Source organism: Macaca fascicularis, chromosome 16 (genome assembly GCF_037993035.2).
Source record: "Macaca fascicularis isolate 582-1 chromosome 16, T2T-MFA8v1.1".
In the NCBI taxonomy this organism is placed as follows: Eukaryota; Metazoa; Chordata; class Mammalia; order Primates; family Cercopithecidae; genus Macaca; species Macaca fascicularis.
In genome coordinates, this window is record NC_088390.1 from 11837020 (window position 1) to 11861670 (window position 24651).

Here is a 24651-nt window from a genome sequence, read left to right on the forward strand (position 1 = left end):
TTTTTATATATCAATTATACTCCAATAAAGCTGTTAAAAAATAATATTAATGATAAAATAAAAGGAAATAAATAGTAAAATAAAATAATTTAAAAAGAGATCTTGTTTGGCCTCTACCGTAATATTACATTCCCTTTCAAGAACCTCTGCTAAAATTGGTGGACACAGGCCAGGAGAGTTGTCTCTCCTGTCCTAGGGATACTCTAACAAGAGTAACGAATTTCCACAAACTTGGGGCTTTTAAATCAACAGAAATGTATTTTCTCACATTTCTGGAAGTTGGACATCCAAAATCAAGGTCAGCAGGGCTGTGCTTCCTCTAAAGGCTTTAGGGGAGAATCTTTTCTTGCATCTCCCAGCTTGGATGTTCCTTGGCTTGTGGCCCCATAATGCCAGTCTCTGGCTTCTTCCCATGGCCTTCTCTTCTGTGTATGTCTCTCCCCTCTGTCTCTTATTAGGACACTTAGAAATGTTCCACCCAGATAACTCAGGATAGTCTCATCTCAACATCTTTAACTTAATTACATCTGCAAAGACTCTTTTTCTTTTTTCTTTTCTTTTTTTTAAGACAGAGTCTTACTCTGTTGCCCAGGCTGGAGTGCAGTGGCACGATCTCGGCTCACTGCAAGCTCTGCCTCCCGGGTTCAAGCCGTTCTTCTGCCTCAGCCTCCCAAGTAGCTGGGATGACAGACGTGTGCCACCATGCGCAGTTAATTTTTTGTATTTTTAGTAGAGACGGGGTTTCACCATATTGGCCAGACTGGTCTTGAAGTCCTGACTTCAGGTGATCCACCTGCCTCAGCCTCCCAAAGTGCTGGGATTATAGGCGTGAGCCACTGTGCCCAGCCTGCAAAGACCCTTTCTCTAAATAAGATCACACTGGCAGGTTCCAGGGGTCAGGACATGGCCTTGACTTTCGGGGGACCACCATTCAACCCACTACATACCCCCCACATTCCCATGACAAGTATCGCTGATCTGTCACAGCCTTCTTTCTTCCTGAGCCTGGACTTGGCCTTGGGATTCTCAAAGCTGCTCCCCATCCATCTATCACCAGTCCATTGGAGTTGTTCCTCAATAGCAGACCCATTTACCCTCTCACATCTCAGCCAAATCTCCTTTTCTTTTCAGTTCAGTCTTCTGTACATTTTCCAAACAGAGAAAATAACTCCCTGGGGTGAAAAATATACTGATGTATACGGAATATTCACCTAACTATATTCTCTGTGCTCACAGGGATCTTGTACATCAACCCGGCAGACTTGGGATGGAACCCTCCGGTGAGCAGCTGGATTGACAAGAGGGAAATCCAGACAGAGAGAGCCAACCTAACCATTCTGTTTGACAAGTACATTCCAACCTGCTTAGACACACTCAGAACCAGGTAGGCCAAGAAATAAGGAAGATAGAGAGTCAAAGCAGCAATTAAAAGCCCATCGGTTCATACTTGGTGTCCTGCTGATGTTCTGTCCTGCCCCAAAGTCAGATGTTCCCAGAGCAATGCCTCCAGGCATGGCAGAAGGCAGAGGGAACACACATTAGGATGGCTATGGGATGCCTGTTGTCAGCTCAGGCATGAAGTGAGGTGAGTGAAGAGAAGGAAGATTGAAAGTTCCTTTCATGAGTGCCACGTGGGTATATCTGAGGGAGGCTGTGGGTTGTAGTATCAGATTATAATCCAGAGACTCAGATCCTTCTGTGTACAGGGCAAGCAGCTCTGCATTTGTAATAAATAATCCACAGGCCAGATCAACAGACCTAGGGGTGAAAATGGCACATGTTGGTGACCTGTGGGGCCCACTCCCTGTGCCTGGCTGTGTGCGTTCACAGCCCAGATAATGTGGAATTGGGTATAATGTACCATCTGACGGTCCTGCCCTGTTGGATATTGTGAGTTTACCTTTCCTCTTATAGGTTTGTAAAAGTAAGAGCAACAAGCCCTAATCACTTATCACTTATCACTAAGCAAGAACTTAATCACTCTTGACCAAGAGGATACTTATTACAGCGAGAATACTATCTGTGTCAGCACAGGGAGCTGCCCGTGGTTGGAACCTGCTTTTGTTTTACGCTATGTTTTGTTGTTGTCGTTGTTACCATTTGACACATCATTCTGTGAAGCTGACACCCATCCCCATAGCGGAGGCAAGAATAGGCCCCTGAGGCTGGCGCTGTGAAGGCAGTGTGACTCAGAGCCCCATGAAGACACCACAGTTTAGGGTCAGGGTTATGTTTCCCGGAAACTAAAGTCTATCATTGCAGTTGATCCCTGCCTCTTTCTTCCTTGGCTTGTCAAGCATGGGATATGATTGTGCCTCCAATGATTTGCAAGCACGGAGGCCAAGGGGAAGGGAGCACTTCAGACTGCAGGAAACAATACTACAAGAGGGTGCCAGGCGCTCCCATTCCATATGCCCTGCCCATACCCCAAAAAATCCACTCCCATTCAAAGTGAATTTTGTATACTTAAAAATTGAGTTGCAGTCATGTAGGCGACATTGTGGTCTATCTTCGTTGTTTAATGAAACATTACTTTTGATTTCATAGTTTTTCTATTTTGGGGTCAATAATTATTCTTCCATCTCAACATATGTATAAGCCTTTGAAAAGCTTTTAGTCCCTGGGTGGCCCATGGGCTCTGTGGCCTTGGGATGTCATGGGCTAAAGCAGCCCGTGGAGCTAACAGAGTCTGGAAGTGGAAAACAGTAGTTAATATCACAGATGGACTCGGGCAGCCAAGAGTTAGAAAACCAGAGAAGGGTAAGGTTTTAGGAAAATAGTCTATCCCTGGTTTTTTTGTTTGTTTGTTTTTTGGTTTTTGAGTTTTAAAATGCTTTTTAAAGTTTTATTTGTATAGATTTAGGGATAGAAGTGCAGTTGTGTTACAGGGATATATGGCGTAGTGGTGAAATCTGGCCCTTTAGTGCACCCACCACCTGAATAGCATACATTGTATCCAATGGGGGTATTTTATCCTCACCCCCCTGCCACCCTCCCACCTTTTGGAGTCTCTGGTGTTTATTATTTCACTCTGTATTTCCATATATACCTACTGTTTAGATCCCACTTACAAGTGAGAACAAACAGTTTTTGACTATCCGTTTCGCAGTCATTTCGCTAAGGATAATGGACTCCAGTTCCATGCATGTTGCTGCAAAAGACATGATTTCATTCTTTTTTATGACTAAGTAGTATTCCATGTGGTATACGTAGATATATATACACACCTTTTTTTTTTTTTTTTTTTTTTTGAGTCATTGTCTTGCTCTGTCACCCAGGCTGGAGTGCAGTGGTGCGATCTTGGCTCACTGCAGCCTCCACCTCCTGGGTTCAAGCGATTCTCCTGCCTCAGCCTTCTGAGTAGCTGGGATTACAAGTGAGCATTACCATATCCAGCTAATTTTTTTTTTTTTTTTGTCAGAGTCTCGCTCTGTAGCCCAGGCTGGAGTGCAGTGGCGCAACCTCAACTCACTGCAACCTCCGCCTTCTGGGTTCAAGCGATTCTCCTGCCTCACCTTGCCAAGTAGCTGGGACTACAGGCATGTGCCACCACGCCCAGCTAATTTTTTGTATTTTTAGTAGAGACGGGGTTTCACCATATTGGCCAGGATGGTCTCGGTCTCTTGACCTTGTGATCCGCCCGCCTTGGCCTCCCAAAGTGCTGGGATTACAGGCGTGAGCCACTGCACCCGGCCTAATTTTTGTATTTTTAGTAGAGATGGGGTTTTGCCATGTTGGCCAGGCTGGTCTCAAACCCCTGACCTCAGGTGATCCGCCTGCCTCAGCATCCCAAAGTCCTGAGATTATAGGTGTAAACCACTGCATCCTGCCTACACCACCTTTTAAATTCAATTGTCTGTTGATGGAAACTCAGGTTGATTCCATGACTTCGGTATTGTGAATAGTGCTGCAATAAACAAGAGTGCAAGTATCTTTTTGATAAAATAATTTCTTTTCCTTTGCATTCCCGTTCTTTAGGATTTTCCTGAGACGCTTGTCCCATATACCTTTAATTAAAAGTCTGCTATTTCTCACTGTGGACATTTAGAACAAGAGATGGCAAACTCGTGTGTCTTTGTGTGTGCATGTGTGCCGGTGCATGCACAAGCCTTTAAAACAGCTTTGAATATTCTGAGTGTATTAAGTCTATCCAGAGGCAACTCTCCCCGGAACTCTCTGCCCATTCTAGGTGTAATGTCTTTTCTTTCTTTTTTTTTTTTTTTTTTCTTTTAAACAGAGTCTCGCTCTGTCGCCCAGGCTGGAGTGCAGTGGTGCAATCTCGGCTCACTGCAACCTCCGCCTCCGGGTTCAAGAGATTCTCCTGCCTCAGCCTCCGAGTAGCTGGGACTATAGGCGCCCACCACCACACCCAGCTAATTTTTGTATTTTTAGTAGAGACAGAGTTTCACCATGTTGGCCAGGGTGGTCTCAATCTCTTGACCTCGTGATCTGCCCTCCTGGGCCTCCCAAAGTGCTGGGATTACAGGCATAAGCCACCATGCCCGGCCGATGTCTTTTCATTCTCACAGCCATCCTGCCGATGAGGGAGCTGTGGCTCCACGATGCTCCCCTGGCATCATAGCCAGTTAGTAACAGACACTTGCTTTAAAGCCTTCCTTCTATTTTATGCAGTCACAGTGTTGTAATGCTCGCTTCATGTGGCCCTGTCACTACAAAGCCGTGTCATGTCAACAGATAATAACTTCTTATTAAATAAGCAGGCCCATAAGGGGCAATTATAAAACAGCTTTATTTTATTTCCTACTGTTCCTTTAAAACCATTATATGTGACTAGTTCTTCTCCTGCCCCTGCGTGAGATCTAGGTCAAGGTCTATGACTTTTCTGTATGACTTTTCCGATAAAAAGGCATCTGATCACTTCTAGTCACACAGTCATACATACACGTGTGTGTTAGGCCAGTGAAAATATAAAGAAAGAAACTCCATTCATAATGGAGGCTTCTGCCCCACCCGCCTCAGATCAGGACTGCAATGGGAAAGGGGCGTGTTTTTTACTTCTCTCCTTTCTCTGCCAGTGACCTACTCCCTGGCTATAACTTCTGACCCCTCGGCATAAAAGAGGGGTGGAGAGAAGAGGGGAAGGGGCAGGAGAAATCCTTACCTGACTGCAACTGGTGCGGCCTTAGTTGGTTGCCCCAACTGTGATAGATCTTGAAATCCGACTTCTTCTCTTTGGTAATTTTTGGGAACTCCTTGGCTCCTCCCCATCACTGGAAATCTTTCATCTGTTATTCTGGAAGAAAGTAACTGCTTCTCTAGCCAGTCAGGTCCCGCTCCTACACAAACCCCATCTGACTCACCTGATCCCTCAGCCAGCACTCAGGCAACCCCTGCTGCACACAGTCCACACCTGGATTCCAGGAGATGCTTACCCCTTCTCTGCTTTGACAAACTGGAGCACAGGCTGCACCCGCAAGGGACCTCCCCACTCTCCACTGGGAGATCAGCAACTCTCAGGGGTTTTCCAGGCAAGGGTCCTTCTTCAACTCGGAGTAATCCTACTGAAGCCCCTTTCCCTGGCTGTTAGGGGAAAGCAGCTACCTTCCCTGTGCAGGAGGGGACACTCGTTGCCTACCCAGAGCTCTCTCTAGTATTCTGAATGCTAGTTTCCAGGCCTTCCAGCATCTCCCGCTTTGTCCTCTGTGCTCTTGAGAGGGTGAGAAGCCAGGGTTGCAAAACCCTCTGCGAGTCCCACCTAAGTTGTCTGGAATCTCTGTTTGGAATAGAAGGGCAGTTGGCACGTATCCTCTTTGTTATCCTCTCAGGCTTATCCAGCACTGAGCCTGAGAGAGTTGTGTTGTATCTGTCTGTTACAAATACACATCAAACAAATGAGGGAACACCCTTCGAGGAGTCACTCTTCTCATCACTCATGGAAGTAATACCTAGACTGTTACACTCTAAAAACATCATAGCGTTTGTTGTAAGAATTGCAACTAGATTCAAAACCAGCACAAATGCTAAAAAGTGAATGGTGTGCCATGCAACTCTGAGGTTCAGTGCTGGGAAATGACTGTTAAGGTGTCCATTGACAGTGCCGTATATGTTATGAAAACGGACTCTGCCTCCAGGCTGCCTGTGAACATGTCATCCTGTGGGAGGTGGCGATGTGGGCTGAGTGTGGGGGTACGCTGTGTACTCTGCAGATACATGTGGTATGATGAGGGTACCCATGGAAAGGAAAGTATGTGTGCGTGAGCTTGTGTATGCTCCTGCTGCACGGGGCATAGGATGTCTTTTGTGCATCTCTTGATATCTGCCTTTCAATTGAGGCCTCTAAAGCCAAGATTAAAAGTGCAAACACCAGGCCAGGGCAGGGTTACAGAGGTGTACTTTCAGTTGAAGAACTCCATTCAGTTCATCATGATTGTATAAAATAACCATCTGTCCTGGTCCACTCTACTTCCCAGATAAGATCCCGGCCCCAGAAAAAGTCTTTTTGGTGTTTTCAATGGAAGGAAACTTCTGAGGTGAAGAGGTAAAAGGGCAAGCCTCAGAATTGCACCCAAAGTGCCTCTTTAGGTGCTTTTTTTTTTTTTTTTTTTTTTTTGACGGAGTCTCACTCTGTCACCCAGGCTGGAATGCAGTGGTGTGATCTTGGCTCACTGCAAGCTCTGCCTCCCGGGTTCACGCCATTCTCCTGCCTCAGCCTCCTGAGTAGCTGGGACTACAGGCACCCACCACTGCACCCGGCTAATTTTTTGTATTTTTAGTAGAGACAGGGTTTCACCGTGTTAGCCAGGATGGTCTCCATCTCCTGACCTCATGATCCTCCAGCCTCGGCCTCCCAAAGTGCTGGGATTACAGTTTAGGTGCTTTTTGACAGTTGCAGAAATTGTGAAACGCGCGAAAAAGTGGTTTTTCCTTGTTGCAAACACCTGGGTTTCCCAGGGACTGAGAGGGGATCATCAACAGAAGGAGAAGCGCGCAGGGAGAGGGTGTCAAAGGAAAGGAGATGAGAAAGTCCTCAGGAGAGCTCTGGGCCCTTACTTCCTTACAAAGGAAGCTGGCACGAGAACAGCTGATGAGAATAAAGGCTTAAGTGGCGCTCTGGTCGTCTGTAATCCCAAAGAACTTGACAGGCCATGAGTCCGCTGAAACTGAGTGGTTCCATAGCTGTCCAACAGCACCACCAGAATGGAATATCCACTGTGTTTCAGATCCCCTCGGGTCTCTCTTTGCAGGTTTAAGAAAATCATTCCCATCCCAGAGCAGAGCATGGTTCAGATGGTGTGTCACCTTCTGGAATGTCTCCTGACCACGGAGGATATCCCTGCAGACTGCCCTAAGGAAATTTATGAGCATTATTTTGTGTTTGCTGCCATCTGGGCTTTCGGCGGAGCAATGGTCCAGGATCAGGTAAGGAGATATATTGAGTTCAACATCCACGTTGAAGTCTGTAGCAGCAAAACAATGATCCTTTAGCAAAGATTTGGAAGATAGGACAGCTAAATGTCAGAATGGACTTGAAAGCAGCAAACTATTTAGTCACCTACCTATTACTCTGCTAAAGACATCAGTCCCCCTAGCAAGCCCTCATAGGGTGAGATACATGAGGTCGTGGTGTGTTCAGAGCTTTTCCTTTTTGAGCTACTGAACATACCTTTGATTTCTTGGGAACTTATACAGTGTTTGAGTTTGAGCAACTGCTGGTATATATGCACTACTTTGCCAGGTGGTGTGTTTGTGGAGAAAGGGGTGGAAGGAGGCTGTGCTCTGGAAGCTTGAGTGGAAGGAAACCCTTCAGTTTTCTTAAAAACCTCTAGAACAAGGATGTACCACTCCCTACCAGGCCAGAGTTAACCATCATATCTCCATACCCACGAAACTCAAAGCTGTCCAGAGAACGTTGGACCAAAGTCTAATTAGCATCTAGGATTGGAAAACCAAAGTGGAATTTATCTCATACTGTTAACTGCTATAGTCTCATGTTGATTGGAAGAAGGGATATGTGGTTTGGAATATCTTTGCATCCTATCCCCTCACCCTTCTGGTATTTCTAGCCTTTTTCTTTACTTATTTTTCTCCAAATAAAAGATATTTTATCTAGAAAGAAAAACATTCAATATTATGCAAACCAGTCTTTTATAAACTGATGATAGCTATTATGCAATATTGCATGGCAATTAAGAACATGGACTGTGTTAGCAAATTTTAAGTATACAATAGAGTATTGTTACTATAGGAACTTTCTGGTACAGAAGATTTATTCATCTTGGACTTAATCATTTTTATAACCAAAACTTTGTACCCTTTGACCTATACCTTCCATTGCTCCCTCCCCCAGCCACTGGCAACCTCAATTCCTCTCTTCACTTCTGTGAATTGACTATTTTAGCTGCATCTTGTAAGTGGAATCATGTCAGATTTGTTCTTCTGTGCCTGGCTTATTTCACCTAGCATGACAATCTCCAGGTTCATCACGTTGTTGCAAATGGAAAGATTTCCTTTTTCTTAAAAAAAAAAAAAAAAAGAAAAAAGAAAGATTTCTAAGAGGGAAGATAAATCTTACATCAAATGTTCTTAGCACAAAACAACAATAACAATAATAGTAACGATGATAAATAAGAGCATGGAAGGGAACTTTGAAGGTGATATGGAGATTTATGCATAGACTGTGGTGATGGTTTCACAAGTATATTCTAAACTCATCACATCGTATGGGTTAAATATGTACAGGTTTTGTATATCAGTCATACTACCATAAAGTGATTTTTAAAAATCAATGAGAAAAGCAAAAAATAAAAATAAAAAAGAACATGAACTATGGATTTGAACTGTAACTCTGCCCCTATTATCTGGGGAACCTTAGTCAAGTAACTTAACCTCTCTCTACCTTACTCTCGCCACGTTCACAAAGGATAATGATGGGGTACCCAGCTCCTAGGAGGGTGGTGAGGATTAAGTTGAATGCATACTGTTCTAATCACTCAGCATGAATCTATGCAAGGTACTTAGCACAACCCATGGGTGTTTATTATTAATATTCTTCTAGTAAAAATATTCGGTTCCATAGCAAGTATCTGCTGCCTCTCTTGCAACAGGGGATCAGACCAAGCTGTAATTGTTAGAAAGTTATGATTTACCCTTTTCAGTCTGGATTGATTGTGAGCCTCTTTCAAAGAAAAGTAGAAAGTTTCAGCCTCCTCCGGCAAAATCATGTTCTAGAAATCCAAAATGAAAGTGAACTTGGACACAAAAGAATTAGCAATTAACTTCTTTTTCATTTTTAAGGGCCCTGGCTGTTAACATCCGTCCTACCACCCATCACTCCCTGATGTGTTCTTTGGTGCTCAAAATTCAGAAAGCAGCTCTCACAGGCTCTCAGGAAGTGCACCTTTCTCTACCGCCCTCCCCAGAGCCGGATGCCCTGGAGGCAGAAAGGGAAATCTCCAAGGACAGGAGGATAGATGAACCAGGAGTTCGACATCTGAGAATTTTCTGCTGTCTGTTCTGTAGTCTTTGGAGCTTCTCTGTGGACTACTTCTTTGACAGCTTTACGTTTCCCCTTTGAGGCAAGGAGGCAGAGATTTCAGCAGGATGGATGAGACCTGGCTGAACTGCACAGAAATCCCAAATGCATAGGTTATTACTCCCCATCAAATGCAGTCTCTGACCTGGGGCTGGCAAAATGTCAGACAGCGACCGCTGGGCTTCTCTCTCGTATTGATGCTGAGCAGGCAGTGGGGTAACAGGATGAAAATATGTGATCAATTTTTCTAACTCTGGGTATAAAAATTTAAATCCCCTCAAGCCTTTTAAAAGCCCCGGAGAAAGCATCCCTCCAGGCGTCTTGGGCACTGGAGCACTTGAAGTAATCGACAGCCCTGCCGGCAACCTGGGGAGAGGACAAGGGAGAAAGCTTTTAGCAGCAGGGCACATCCCAGACCCCTACACAGCCTGCATTAAAGCTAAACACCAAAAGTAGTGCTGTAAATTGGAAGGTAGGAATTTCGCCAACATATTCACATCAGGAACACCAATGGTGCTTACATTGAAAAAACTTTCATAAAAGCAGAACAGAACTACAAAAAAAACTCTCAGAAACATGAGGTGGAGAAAACACCAGATTGTGAGACTGACAACCTGAGTTCAACTCCCAATTCTGTCTTTTCATAAAACCCCCACTTTATAAAATAGGAATAATTTTAAGTAACCAGGATAACCCATAGCATTGTGAAAATGAAGCGAAGTAACACTGGATTCCCAACTCTACCACAGTATGCCAGTAAAGTCCTCATGTCCTCCAGGTTAAAGGGCAGAGAGAAAACAGTGAACTGTCAGAGCCCAAGGGATATGGGGATTTCAGAAGGGACCATGCTGAAGAGATCCCATGGAGTGGAATTAAGATAGGATCATTGGGCTGGGCGCAGGGGCTCAGGCCTGTAATCCCGGCACTTTGGGAGACCAAGGCAGGTGGATCACGAGGTCCATAGTTCAAGACCAGCCTAGACAATATGGTGAAACCCCGTCTCTACTAAAAATATAAGAAGTTAGCCAGGCTTGGGCATGGTGGTGGGCGCCTGTAGTCCCAGCTGCTCGGGAGGCTGAGGCAGAGAACTGCTTGAACCCGGGAGGCGGAGGTTGCTGTGAGCTGAGATCACGCCACTGCACTCCAGCCTAGGCGACAGAGTGAGACTCCATCTCAAAAAAAAAAAAAAAGAAAAAAGAAAAAGTAAAAGAAGGGACCATTGGACTGGCCCAGCAGAGGTCACCTTGATTTTACAGTGTCCAATTATAGTACAAGGTACAGTCAAGTACTAGCTTACAGGAAGGTGAGACAATGTCGGTATGGCCCAGCCAAGGGCTTAGCTGAGAAATTGCCGGGCATCTCAAGGCAGCATCGGGGGTGAGGAAAGGAGAAGACCCACACTTCCTTCCTTCTAGAGGTGGTCTTCATTTCAGAGTTTCCATAGAAACCTAAAATCTGGTTTTTGTAGAAAGTTGAAGGTCTTGAAGCATATTATCTAGGAGTTAAGAATGGGGGTTTCCTCTAGGCTTCTGGTTCCAGAGAACAATATTGAGAAGTTATAACGTCCCCTTGATCTAAATTCAAATCAGAATCAGAACATCAAACAAATCTTTTCTTATCTTACCACCCATTTCCACTGTCATTTTAAAGCAAAAGACTTCAATCCTATTTACTTAACAGACAGCAAAATGAGGAATGCCCTTTTTTTGGGGTTCATAGTTGTTGCCATGTGCCCAGCTCCCTGGTCTGTTCAGCCTTTGAACTCTGTCTTTGTCCTGCCCTCCATGAATATTTTCTCTCTCTTTTTTTTTTTCTTTTTTCTTTTTTCTTTTTTTTTTTTTTTTTTTGAGACAGAGTCTCGCTCTGTCGCCCAGGCTGGAGTGCAGTGGCACGGTCTCAGCTCACTGCAAGCTCCACCTCCTGGGTTCACACCATTCTCCTGCCTCAGCCTCCCGAGTAGCTGGGACTACAGGCACCCACCACAACACCTGGCTAACTTTTTAGTATTTTTAGTAGAGACAGGGTTTCACCATGTTAGCCAGAATGGTTTCCATCTCCTGACCTCCTGATCCGCCCGCCTCGGCCTCCCAAAGTCCTACGATTATAGACGTGAGTGACCCGCCCGGCCGAATGTTTTCTAAAATGTCCAATTTTTTTTTTCTTTTAGGATTTTCCTTAGTTCGGTATGTTTAAAGAGTGGGTTTGCCCTCCCAGAGAGTTGCCAGTAGCAATGGGTATGTTTTGGGTCTCAGTGTGTGTGTGTATGTGTTTGCTTGGACACAATAAGATGGTTTGAGTACACTGGGTGTACAGCCCATGCATAAGAGGCTCATTATGTAATAGGCATGCATGCAAATTATATGCCTCTACTTATTCCTTTTGTCAGAAAGACCAGTACAGCTCTGTCTCCCCTGCTGCTCCTAGATTCTAGGATTTTAGCTCTTGCAAGAACCTTGGAAATCTTTCTAGAAACCTCATTTTACAGATGAGGAGATTGAGGCATAGAAAGAAGGACCTGCCTGTGGTTACCTACCTGACACCCATACCCTTCTGAGGCTCTTCTCACTCCAGCGCTCTGTGCCCCAGGTGTCAAGAGTCACCGTTCCACTCCAACCTCAGGCTGCCACCCTGGGAACTGCAGAGAATCTCAGGCATCAAAGAATGGGGCCAATCTATCTCTCCAGGAGTTCTTGATTCTCCCCCATGTTCTTCCACCTCCCTCCCTCAACCCTCTCCACCCTTCAATGGCTGCAAGACATGGCAGGACCAGGCTGGCTCAGCTGCGTGGTCAAGCAAGGATGCCTGTGCGTGCCCCCTGCATAGTTGGGCCTGGTCAGGGTTGACCCTCAGGGCAGCATTGCCTTCCTGGAGAAGCTGGTCTATCCGGCAGGCCCGCACAGGGAGGAGCACATTATCCTGCCCTGACCCTCTATCTTATGCTGTGGCCTCCTGTGTGGGCTTCTTGAGTTCTGGAGGACCTTGTCCCCTGACTGTCTTTGTTTTTACAGCTTGTGGACTACCGGGCAGAGTTCAGCAAATGGTGGCTGACTGAGTTCAAAACAGTCAAGTTTCCTGCCCAAGGAACCATCTTTGACTATTACATCGACCCAGAGACCAAGAAATTCGAGCCTTGGTCCAAGCTCATCCCCCAGTTTGAATTTGACCCCGAGATGCCCTTGCAGGTGAGTGCGGCTGAGCGGCCCAGGACGTGCGTGCAGTTACCCTCAAGGATCTGCAGTGGCTCCAGTAGCAGCCGCGCATGGGCATCTGAGCATTTGTCCTTGCTAGGAACTAGTCATCCCCAGCTCCATGACTTTGCAGAGGAGATGACAGGCGTAATGAAGTCACAGATTCTCCTAAAGGCCAGGACATTTCCTCAAGAGAGGAGGAAATGGCAGGGGCAGAAGATTTTAAAATGCATTAGAGAGGCCACAGAGAAAGAGGCCCGGGTGGTAGAGGAGAGTGGGGAAGCTCTCTGCCCAACTGCAGGGAGCCCAGAGAGCGAGTCTGTGGGATAGTCCCACTCTGAATATCAGGGAAGATACTCCTGACCTGTGTTGATTTGGGGAGCTCCACATCCACTCTTCTGAAATGCTTTGGAACATTGGTGGTACATCTGTTTCTCCCTGGAACCCACCCTTGGCAGGTTTATTGTGCTCCTGTTCCAGGCATGTTTGGTGCACACGAGTGAGACCATCCGTGTGTGCTACTTCATGGAGCGGCTGATGGCACGGCGGCGGCCTGTCATGCTGGTGGGCACAGCTGGCACTGGCAAGTCAGTGCTGGTGAGAGCTAAGCTGGCCAGCCTCGACCCCGAGGCATACCTGGTGAAAAACGTGCCATTCAACTACTACACCACGTCGGCAATGCTGCAGGGTAAGGAGCCCAGGGCACCTGGAGTGGGGAGGTGTGTGGGTGGCCGTGTCACCTGACACAGAGCTGAAGCCGAGCGTCAGGTGCCTGCCTGGCTGTACTTCTGCGTACCCCAGCACTGTGCACTTCCTCCCACGTGCCCCTTCTCACCTCTCCCCACATGCCTCTTTCTGGCTCCTCCAGGACCCCTTAGCTCCGCTTCTGGTCTTTCTTTCTACATTCCTCCCTGGCCTGTTAAATTCCTCAAGAGCAAGGTGTTCAACACAGAGCAGTTCAGCACCTTGATGACAAAGACAGCTACAAGCCATGGAGAGATTTGCAAGAACTTGCAGGCTTCTGGCACTGAAAGTGTCTCTAGAGATCATTTAATTCCTCTCTCATATTATGGATGGGGAAACTGAGGCTCTGGTAAAAGGATGTGATTGCCCAAAGTCACCGCCAAGTGGCGAGGCAGGCATGACACATCCGGTCTTCTGACTCCACCTGGGGCTTGCTTTTCCCCGGTGTTGACACACAGAGCTCCCAAATAGACATGGGCCACTGGTGATGTTTTCCTCTTGCCAGAGTCTCTCTCCGCTTAACTCATTTACAACACAGTCTTCTTTTTCATGGAAACAACACATTGACTAAAAACAGCTTTGTTTTGGAGAAGCTTCCAAGCCATTCTTTCAACAAAATGAGGGGAGAGGCAGGGCTGGGGAGAAACCCTGTTGTTACTTCCCAAACAGCGACAGCCTTGTCCCACTCTGTTACTTGGTCTGAATTTCCCAGGTGACACTGCAGTGCCTCCCCACACCTAGATGTGAGCTGTTTGCAGATGGATAAGTTAGGAGCCATAGCTTATAACGTGAAAAGTGAACCTGGCACTCTCGTTATCCGCTACATCACCCAGGCCTTAGGTCAGCAGACTTGCAAAGCAGGCTTTGTGTGCACCACCATTTACTCTGCCTTGACCATTTTACCCAGTCCTTCTGCCATCCCTGCCTGGTGTAAACCCCGGAGTCGGCCTGCAGTGTTGCCCCTGCTAACAGTCTACTTTGCCCCCGGGGGAATTCTTTCTGCACAGTTTTGCCAGCTCTTGTAGGATTCGGGTCCAGCCAACTCAAAATGCTGATGGTGGGGAGCACCGCCTCTGCTCTCTGCCCCTCAGAGCAGCTAGGTGCCTCAAGCATGCGGACAGAGGTTCAGGCTTCCCCCCACCCGCCCTTCAGTGCCAGAGACTTCTTCACCTATTTCAAACTCACCTCTGGACTACATCTGCTGCTGAACTAATCCCAATCCAGCAACTGACTGTAGTTCAGACATGAACATTAACAAGTAAGACAAAACGAAACAACAAAGATTTACATCAGAACTTTACTAGTTTGTCAAAGATGTAAACATCTTCTATTCAAATACTGAAAGAATTGTTCGTCCACTTTTTGTGCTCTTCACAATGTTGCAGCAACAAGCATGACACACTTTTAAGTATAATCGGAATTGTTAACATTTTCCTTATTATTTTCACAAGTCTACAAAACAAATCAAGTCCTAGATTGTAGCGTTTGCCAATTTCCATGTTGTAAATACTCCCACCACGGCCAATTGTAAGCTACCAATGCAATGTCAGTGAACAAGGAGTCAGGAAGTACACCATTATAAGCATTTCCACTTTACAGATACAATGGATGAAAATAACCTCCAGTATACACATGATAGTAAATGTCATAAAATAATTAAGATGTGATGAGTTTTGAATATTTATTACCATGATTTTCAATATAATTTACTTAATTATACATTTGTCTATATTTATTTATTTATTTGTTTATTTTTGAGATGGAGTTTCACTCTTTCTCACCCAGGCTGGAGTTCTGTGGCGTGATCCTGGCTCACTGCAACCTCTGCCTCCCGGGTTCAAGCAATTCTCTTGTCTCAGCCTCCCAAGTAGCTGGGGTTTCAGGTGCCTGTCAAGACACAGGGCTAATTTTTGGATTTTTAGGAGAGACGGGGTTTAACCATGTTGGCCAGGCTGGTCTCAAACTCCTGAGCTCAGGTGATTCGCCTGCCTTGGCCTCCCAAAGTCTTGGGATTACAGGCTTGAGCCACTGCGATCGGCCTAATTTATTTTTTAATAATGGTCATGTTTAACAACCGGCTTGCACAATTCCCTTGGTTTCAATAATCAGCTCCAGTAAACCACTGGCTTAGTCTTTACTCCATGAGGCCTCAGCACCATCACATCGTAACCTTCCATCAAGGCCGAAGACATCGCATCAGCACCTGGCCGTGACCTTAAGCAGACTTCACCTGTCTGGCTAATTTAAATCTTAGCACTTTGCCGTCTGCCTCATAGAATTCCTCTTTCTTGTTCAAATACCTACCCTTATTTGCAAGCCTCGAGTCCAACAACTGATCGGATTACCAGCTCTGCCCCTTTACCTCAATTCTTACTACTGTGACAACTACATTACTACTACTACTACTACTACTAATAATAATAATAATAATAATAGCAACAACAACTGACATTTATCAAAGACTTATCTGGAATGTGAATCTGACTTAGACTTTTACACTTTTTTTATTTTTTACTTCTTTAATCTTGTACAGCTCTGTGAATAAGAATTTGTATTACCTTCATTTTAGACATGAGAAAACTAAGGCACAGAGAAGTTAAACAAGCTACCCTGTGACACACAGTAAGTGGGGGCGCCAGGGTTCCAGAGAGTCTGACTTCAGAGCCTGTGCTCTTAACCACTAGGCTATACTGCTTCCCTGCTAAGAAAATACTTTGAAAACTGCAATAAATATTCAGCATTATTACTATTATCATTAGTAGTACTCTTCAGGTATTCCAGAGGAATGATTTTCTATTTAATTGATTTTTCTATGTAAATGATTTTCTATTTAATTTTATTAAATAGAATATATTTAATAATTTATTCTAAAATTATTACAATTAATGATTTAATAAAATTAAACAGAAAAAGTGATTTAATTCTATTAAAGAGGTTTTATAATATTTTTTAAATATCCTTTAAATAGAGGGTAAACATTTGGAATCAAGGAAGAGAAGATGAGTTTCTCACACTGCCCTGACCTGTCATTCTCACTCTGGATCTCTCACCTAGAGGGCTTTCTCCTTCCCTCCTGTTAGAACACAGAGAATTCCTTTTTTTTTTTCTTGAGACAGTCTCGCTCTGTCGCCCAGGCTGGAGTGCAGTGGTGTAATCTTGGTTCATTGTATCCTCTGCCTCCTAGGTTCAAGCGATTCTCCTGCCTCAGCCTCCCCAGTAGCTGTGACTACAAATAAATCTCAAAATGCTGTTACATAGAACCAGGATGAAAACTAGCTCTCACTGTAGCTGAGCATTCACCAAAACCCAACACTTTCTGTTTCTTGTTAATTCCCTAATGGCCTGTTGGTAACGTTAGACCTTGAAGCCATCCCTCCTCGCACCCTAAGGGATGGAGAAAGCTACTGTTCTCTAACCTCTCCTGTCCAGAGGCAACCAGGAACTGGGGAGTCAGCCGAAGCCCAGAGTAGCAGCATATATGTAACAACATTCATGCAATAAAGCTCAGACCCTTAACTCTGAAAAATGCTTTATTCCCTTTTATTCCCTTATGGGAACTTCCTTCCTCTTGCCTTATGCACAGTGCAAACAATCTTGATTATTTGGGCTTCTCAGCCTAAAACATTTTAAGAGCAACAACATGGCAGGAGAAAGGGTGTTACCAATGATTTAAAAAGTTACAGCTAGAAACCAGGTATCAAACAGGGATTTGGAGAATCAGCTGAATGTAAGAGAGATGCGTACACTCAAAAGACACCTGCTCTAGTATCATTCAATGAAGAGGGAAACTGTTGCACCTCCTTTGTGAACCCGTTACTCATTTTGCAGCCCAGTGTCTTAATCGTTATTTGCACTTGAGACCCTGTGTATTTAAGAAAAAGTTGGATGTGAAGTGGCATAGTCTGCATGAAAGGACAGTTAGCACACGCAAACAGATGTGCAAATTTATGTTTATAATGTGTCTGTAATGGTAAAAGGGGAGCAACAGCCTAATTGTCTGTATGATAGAATATTAAGCAATGTTCGAAAGAATGAGAAAATTCTATAAGTACTGAATTGGAACTATTTCCAAAATGTTGTTGACTGAGAAAAGGAAGATATAGAACAGTATATATAGCATGCTCCAAACTGTATCTTGTTTAAAAAGAAATATATAAAAATTTACTCACTTATATGATTTTCAAAAATATGTATAATATATACACACACACATAATTTATGCCTATATAAAAACTTAGACAATGTCCAGAAGGACACAAAAGAAACATAGACGGCACTTGTTGCTGGCAAGGGAAACTGACTGGGTGCTGACGGTGGGATAGAGAATTATTTAAACCTTTTATGTTTAACTATAAAATATTTCAAACATGTACAAAAGTACAGAAAATAATATAACAGATGCCAGTGTAGCACTATCCAGATTTAACAGATGCTAAAGTGTTAGCATTATGCTAAATGGAACTTAGCATTATGAGTGCAGCTAATAGGCGGGGCTAGAGGCTTCTGCCTGTAATCCCAGCACTTCGGGAGGCTGAAGGGGGCGGATCACCTGAGGTCAGGAGTTCGAGACCAGCCTGGCTAACATGGTGAAACCCTGTCTCTACCAAAAATATACAAAAAAATTAGCCGGGCATGGTGGTGCGTGCCTGTAGTCCCAGCTGCTCAGGAAGCAGAGGCAGGAGAATTGCTTAAACCTGGGAGGTTGAGGCTGCAGTGAGCCGAGATCGCACCACTGCACTCCAGCCTGGGCGACAGTGTGAGATCCCTGCCACAAAATAAAATAAAATAGAATAAAAACAAGTACAGTTAATACATCACCCCTGTCGCTCCTTTCTCCTTCCTGCCTCTTATTAACTAGAGTACTAAACTCAACGTGTCTCATTCCAAGTTTACACTTTTGAAACAAATATGTAGCCATAAAATACATAATGTTGCATATTTAAACTTTAAATATGCCATACTATACCTGTCTTTGGCGACTTACCTGTATCAGTCCATTCTCACACTGCTATAAAGACATACCTGAGACTGGGTAATTTATAAAGGAAAGAGATTTAATGGACTCACAGTTCCATATGACTGGGGAAGCCTCACAATCATGGTGGAAGGCAAAGGAGGAGCAAAGGCACATCCCACATGGTGGCAGGCAAGAGCGCGTGTGCAGGGGAACTGCCCTTTAGAAAGCCATCAAATCTCATGAGACATATTCACTATCATGAGAACAGCACAGGAAAACCTGCCCCCATGATTCAATTACCTCCCAGCAGGTAGGACACGTAGGGATTATGGGAGCTACAATTCAACATGAGATTAGGGCGGTCACACAGGCAACCCATATGATTACTTTTGTAATCATTGTCTTAATACATGCAGATCTATTTCATTTATTTTCACTGCTGCATAGAATTCCATTGTGTGAATAAATCACAGCTCATTTATCCTTTTTCCTACTGAAAGGCAGCATAATCTTTTTACATTTTTTTCTTTTCTAAAAAAAAGCTATATTGAGTTATAATTGACATAATAAACTGTACATATTTAAGGTGTACAATTTAATACATTTCAAAATATTTATACATCATGAAATCATCATAATTGAAATAATGAACATAACCATCACCTCCAAACGTTTCCTTACATTCCTTTGTAATCCCTTCCTCCCAACCCCCGCCCACCTGCCCTGTTTCAACCACTGATCTGCTTTCTATCACTATAAATTAGTTTGCATTTTCTAGAAATTTGTATAATGGAGTCACGAAATGTGCACTCTCTTTTTTTCCTGGCTTCTTTCACTCAGCATGATTTTGAGATGTATCCATGTTGTTGAGTGAATCAACGGTTCATTCTTTTCATTCTTGAATAGTAAGATAACGTATGTGAAACACTCAAAATGATTCCCAGCATACGATAAGTGCTTTGTAAATGGAAGCTGTTATTATAATAATATTAACAACCTACTTCTCAAATTTAAGAATCTATATCGAACAAAAATTTCTAAGCCCCAACTGCCAAAAAACAAAAAGCAACAAAAGCAAACCTTTTCTTCTTGAAAAATAAGTTGAACACAAGCTACGCTAAAACAGAAATAATGTTTTGGGGAGAACTATTCCAGCTTTCAAATAGACAGTAACTCCACCCAGCAAGTCAATTCCTAGAGGTCTCCAGGGGGACTTTTTGCAGCTCAATCATCCTGCCAGCCCATCAGATGCTATTTTTCTCAAAATCTGATGTTCTTTTTTAGAGGAGGCAGCTGGTTGATAATACCTGCATCTCTCCTCTCTTTCACTGCATCCAGTTCTGGAGTCTCCATTGTACTTCTCTAAACACGGATTCAGAGCTCCTTGATACCAGTGGGGGCTGTACTGCGGGCTCACAGTGTGGGTGGCACACCCTTTAATGTTTACAGTGGGTCAACCTTTGTGCAAAGGGCTTTCCTCACCTACTTCATTTAATCCTCTCCAGCCTATGAGACTATTTCGATATGGCTTTTGACTGCAAGTAGTGGAAAATCTGACATTAGTGGCATAAATAGAGATTCTGTTTTTCACATGACAGGAATTCTGCAGGCAGGCAATTGTTAATCAGGTTATCACTGTTAGTAACAGTGATACCAATGCTAAGATATTCGCTCTTCTCTTGGCTCCTCCTTCAAGGTGGCAGAATGGCTGCTGCATCAGCCATCACATCCGCATCCAAAAAAAAAAAAAGTGGTAGGGGGAGATAGTGCCCATGTCCTGACATGGTAGCTCTCCAGGAACTTTATACATTTATGCCTATGTCTTAATGTTCAAAACTGTGCCACATGACACCCCAGCTGAAGACTGGCTAAAGAGAAGGAGGTTGGAATGGTGTCCAACACGGATCTGATGATAGTCCCCAGTTTTACAAGTTAATCAAATGAAGCTTAGAGGTGTTAAGGACTTACCTCAAAGTCACCCTGTGAGTTAACAGCAAAGCAGTCTTATTTCATGAAGCTATGAAGACCTTCTACTTTGATAAGACTTTTAAGTCATACATCTTAATTTTTCATAATAGAATGCCAACTCTGCTTCCGCTCATCTGATATCTAGAGCATATGGATATCTTTTTCTATGATAGTCAACAGAATAGGCCCTTCCGTCAGTCATTGAAAAATGTTTCTTACTGGGTAACACATGCACAAACCACAGGTTCGTAACACTGACACCTCAAGCCGAGAGACAGAGATGTGCTCATTCTCCATTCCAGCAGTTTCTCTGAACTCCACAAACCTAGCTGTACTGCTTTCATTCCCTTCATTAAATCACAATATAATCGTCCACCCTTGGGTTTTGTTGAGGGTTACTATAATAAAAAGTGACTTTAAGTTATTTAGTTCTACCTCAGTTGAAGACCATTCTGTAGCCTGATACCTGTTTTATAAGTATCTGTGATATATGCCTCCTGGAATTTGGTGCCTGCAAAATTTTTAGAGGAAAGAGGAGATGACTCTGTACCAGTAACCTGAGATGACATGGTTATTGTAATTAAACACAGATTTAGTTCTGAGCTTTCAGGCAAGCAGTTCATAAAGGAAAATGTGAGATAAATTTTTATGTGTTTACAGTAACTATGTCATCCTACATTACTAGTGTAGTTAAGTTTCTTCTCATTCTGTATTGTTTAGCAATCCCTATTTAGTCTTTGTTTTAATTGGTCTGTTTAATGTCTCTTTAAAGACTTAAGTCTCTTCTTGTTCTTTTTGAAAATATAAATAATTTTAAAACAAAAGAATTCATAGAGACCCACAAGACAGGATAGTTTAGAAGCAGGATAGTTTAGAAAAGTAGGAACAAAGAGCTTAGTTAAGGCTTCAATGGGCTTATAGTTTTAGCGTACAGGGAGAAGGCCAAAGATCAAGCTTATCACAGTTCTGAATTCTCTTGCCATCCAGCTGTGATTTGCATTATTAGCTCAACAAACATTTGAGTGCTTAATTACACTAATTATATAGGAGCTCAGATGTCTGAAATTTTGTATAAAATAGATCTCTGGGCCGGGTGCAGTGGCTCACGCCTGTAATCCCAGCACTTTGGGAGGCTGAGGTGGGCGGATCACAAGGTCAGGAGATCGAGACCATCCTGGCTAACATGGTGAAACCCTGTCTCTACTAAAAATACAAAAAATTAGCCGGGCGCGGTGGCGGGCGCCTGTGGTCCCAGCTACTCGGGAGGCTGAGGCAGGAGAATGGCGTGGGCCCAGGAGGTGGAGCTTGCAGTGAGCCAAGATCGTGCCACTGCACTCCAGCCTGGGCGACAGAGCAAGACTCCGTCTCAGAAAAAAAAAAAAAAGAAAAGCATCTCTGTAACCTGTTTATAACCTGTTTATTATAAACCTCAAGGTTGGACAGGACCTTAAAAGATCTAATCAAATGTCCAATCTCAAAGGAGCATTGTGATTACAATTATTACAATCAGACAGCTCTCTTCCACCTAATACGTTTTACTTCATGACAGAAATCAAAGTGAAATCATCAAAGATGTGTCATCTAGTGAGCAAGACATTCTACTTGGAATCATGGAAAGTTCAAATATAGTATAATGAAATTGAAAGCAACACATATTTTAGGCAATAGAAAAATAATTCCATAAATTTTGGTACATCCAAATTATGGAACACAATGCAGCAATTAAAATCATGTTTTAGGAGTATGTTTATTACCATATAAAGAGGTTTACAATACATTAAATTAAAAAATACAGGCAGTATATTCAGTATAATTTTGATTGTGTAGAAAAAAAATCTAAGCAAAAAAAAAAAAAAAAAAACCAGACTAGAGTAAAATACACCAAAATATTGAAAGAGAGTACTTACAGCTAGTTGATAGAACTATGGGTGACTTTCACTTCATTATTATAATTTTCTATGCTTTTTAGTCTTTCTAAAATGAATATGTATTATGTTTATAATCATGCAAAGTATGTTATTTTTTGAAAGAATAAATGCAGAGCCCTTACAAGATAACTGAAAAGTCTTAATACATGAAAAATTAAATAATATGAAAGGAAAAGGGTTCAAACAGGTATGCAAATCATATCCATGCAAAATAAGACATGATTAATTACTAATGATCTCTGTCAAAAATATGGTGCGGGCAATGAGTTGACTAAACTGATAATTTTCAAGGGCAGAAGCCATGTCTTTATAATGTTTAAGAAGTAAGGAAGGCCAGGTGCAGTGGCTCATTCCTGTAATCCCAACACTTTGGGAGGCCGAGGCAGGCAGATCACCTGAGGTTGGGAGTTCAAGACCAGCCTAACCAACATGGAGAAATCCTGTCTCTATTAAAAATACAAAATTAGCCAGGCATGGTGGCACATGCCTGTGATCCCAGCTACTCAGGAGGGCTGAGGCAGGAGAATTGCTTGAACCTGGGAGGCAGAGGTTGCACTGAGCCAAGATCGTGCTATTGCATTCCAACTAGGCAACAAGAGTGAAACTCCATCTCAAAAAAAAAAAAAAACAACAACAACAACAAAAGAAGAAGTAAATATTGCAGTAGTGGTTATGTGAGGTTTCATTGCCAGGTGGACCTGGGTTAAAATCCTGGCTTTGACACTTAGTAGCTGTTTGACTTTGGATAAAATCACTAAATTTCTCTAAGCCTCAGTCTTACCATGTATTCAAAGACTTTTAAGAGGCAATGATAATACATGATAGGGCTCTGTGAGGATCAGTGCTATAATCCATGTCAAGCACTCACTCACTGGTAATGCTTCATGGTGAATGAAGGAACTGCTCTAAAGTTCAGGGCCTGGAGGAATCACTGGGACTAGAATTGTCCAGGAGGGTGGGAGCGAAGGCTTACAAGGGCTCTCTTGCTGGGTAACATGGAGAAGCTTTGGAATTACTATCTAAAAACCTGGATTCTAATTCCAGCAAGGTATTTAATCTGCCTTAGCCTCTTTGTCCTTAATTTCAAATGGGGAATAGTAAGACTTTCTTTACCTATATCATGGGGTTTGTAATAATAATAAGATACATTCATTCATTCATTTATTTAATAAGTGATTTTCGAGCACTATACTATGTGCTAGATAATACCCTAGGTCCAGAGGTTATGACAGTGAGACAAACAGTAAAATCCCTGTCCTCATGGGGTTTAGATTCTAGTGTTCAAGGGGATGGATGGGGCAATACACAAGATAATAAGTAAAGATATAGGATATTAGGTGGTAACAAGTGATGTAAAGAGACATGAAGCTGGGGCAGAGAATAGCAGGTGGGGCTTTGAATTTTAGGGTGCATACCAGGGAAGACCTTACTGGAAAAATAGCACCTGGGTAAATAAACTCCTGATGGGTGTGAGGGAGCAAACTGTGCTGGCATGTGGAAGAAGAGGATTCGAGGCAAGGGGTACAACCAGAGCAAAGCCTTGGGGCAGTGAGTGACTCATGAATCAGAAACAACTACTCGGGAGGCTGAGGCAGGAGACTTACTTGAACCCAGGAGACGGAGGTTGCAGTGAGCCAAAACTGCACTCCAGCCTGGGCAACAGAGTGAGACTCCGTCTCAAAAAGAAAGAAAGAAAGAGAGAGAGATAGAGAAAGAAAGAGAAAGGAAAGAAAGAAAGAGAGAGAGAGAAGGAAGGAAGGAAGGAAGGAAGGAAGGAAGGAAGGAAGGAAGGAAGGAAGGAAGGAAGGAAGGAAGGAAAGAAAAAAGAAACAGGGCGGCTGGGGCAGAGTGTGAGGAGGACAACAGGAGAGAAAAACAGATACAAGTTTAGTGAAAGTCAACAAACTGGCTTTTGCTCCAAGTGAGACAGGATGCCACTGGAGGGCATAAAACAGGGGATGGGCACGATCCAATTTGCATTTTACAAGGGTATTCTTGTCTGCTGTTTTGAGAATATAGTGTAGGGAGTCTAGGGCAAAAGCTGGGAGACCATTTGGGAAGATTTGTAATTACCAGGTGAGAGCAGATGGACAAGGAGGGCAGCAGTGGAGATGGCGAAAAGAGATAACAAATGGGAAGCCCCTTTGAAAATTAAATTACAGGTCGGGCACAGTGACTCACGCCTGTAATCCCAGCACTTTGGGAGGCTGAGGTGGGTGGATCACCTGAGGTCAGGAGTTCGAGACCAGCCTGACTAACATGGAGAAACCCCGTCTACTAAAAACACAAAATTAGCCAGGTGGTGTTCCATGCCTGTAATCCCAGCTACTCGGGAGGCTGAGGCAGGAGAATCGCTTGAACCCGGGAGGCAGA

General features: G+C 43.6%; 1 protein-coding gene across 2 annotated transcripts in view; it reads left to right on the plus strand.

Annotated features, from left to right (window-relative positions):
* Positions 1-24651, plus strand: part of DNAH9 (dynein axonemal heavy chain 9) — a 374175-nt gene that overhangs the window by 163580 nt on the left and 185944 nt on the right. For both annotated transcript variants that reach the window (XM_005582917.5, XM_065532787.2), the window contains 4 exons: positions 1237-1384; positions 7206-7380; positions 12502-12675; positions 13162-13369. In XM_005582917.5, the coding sequence (XP_005582974.3) occupies positions 1237-1384; positions 7206-7380; positions 12502-12675; positions 13162-13369 (705 nt within the window). The remainder of the gene's footprint in view (positions 1-1236; positions 1385-7205; positions 7381-12501; positions 12676-13161; positions 13370-24651) is intronic.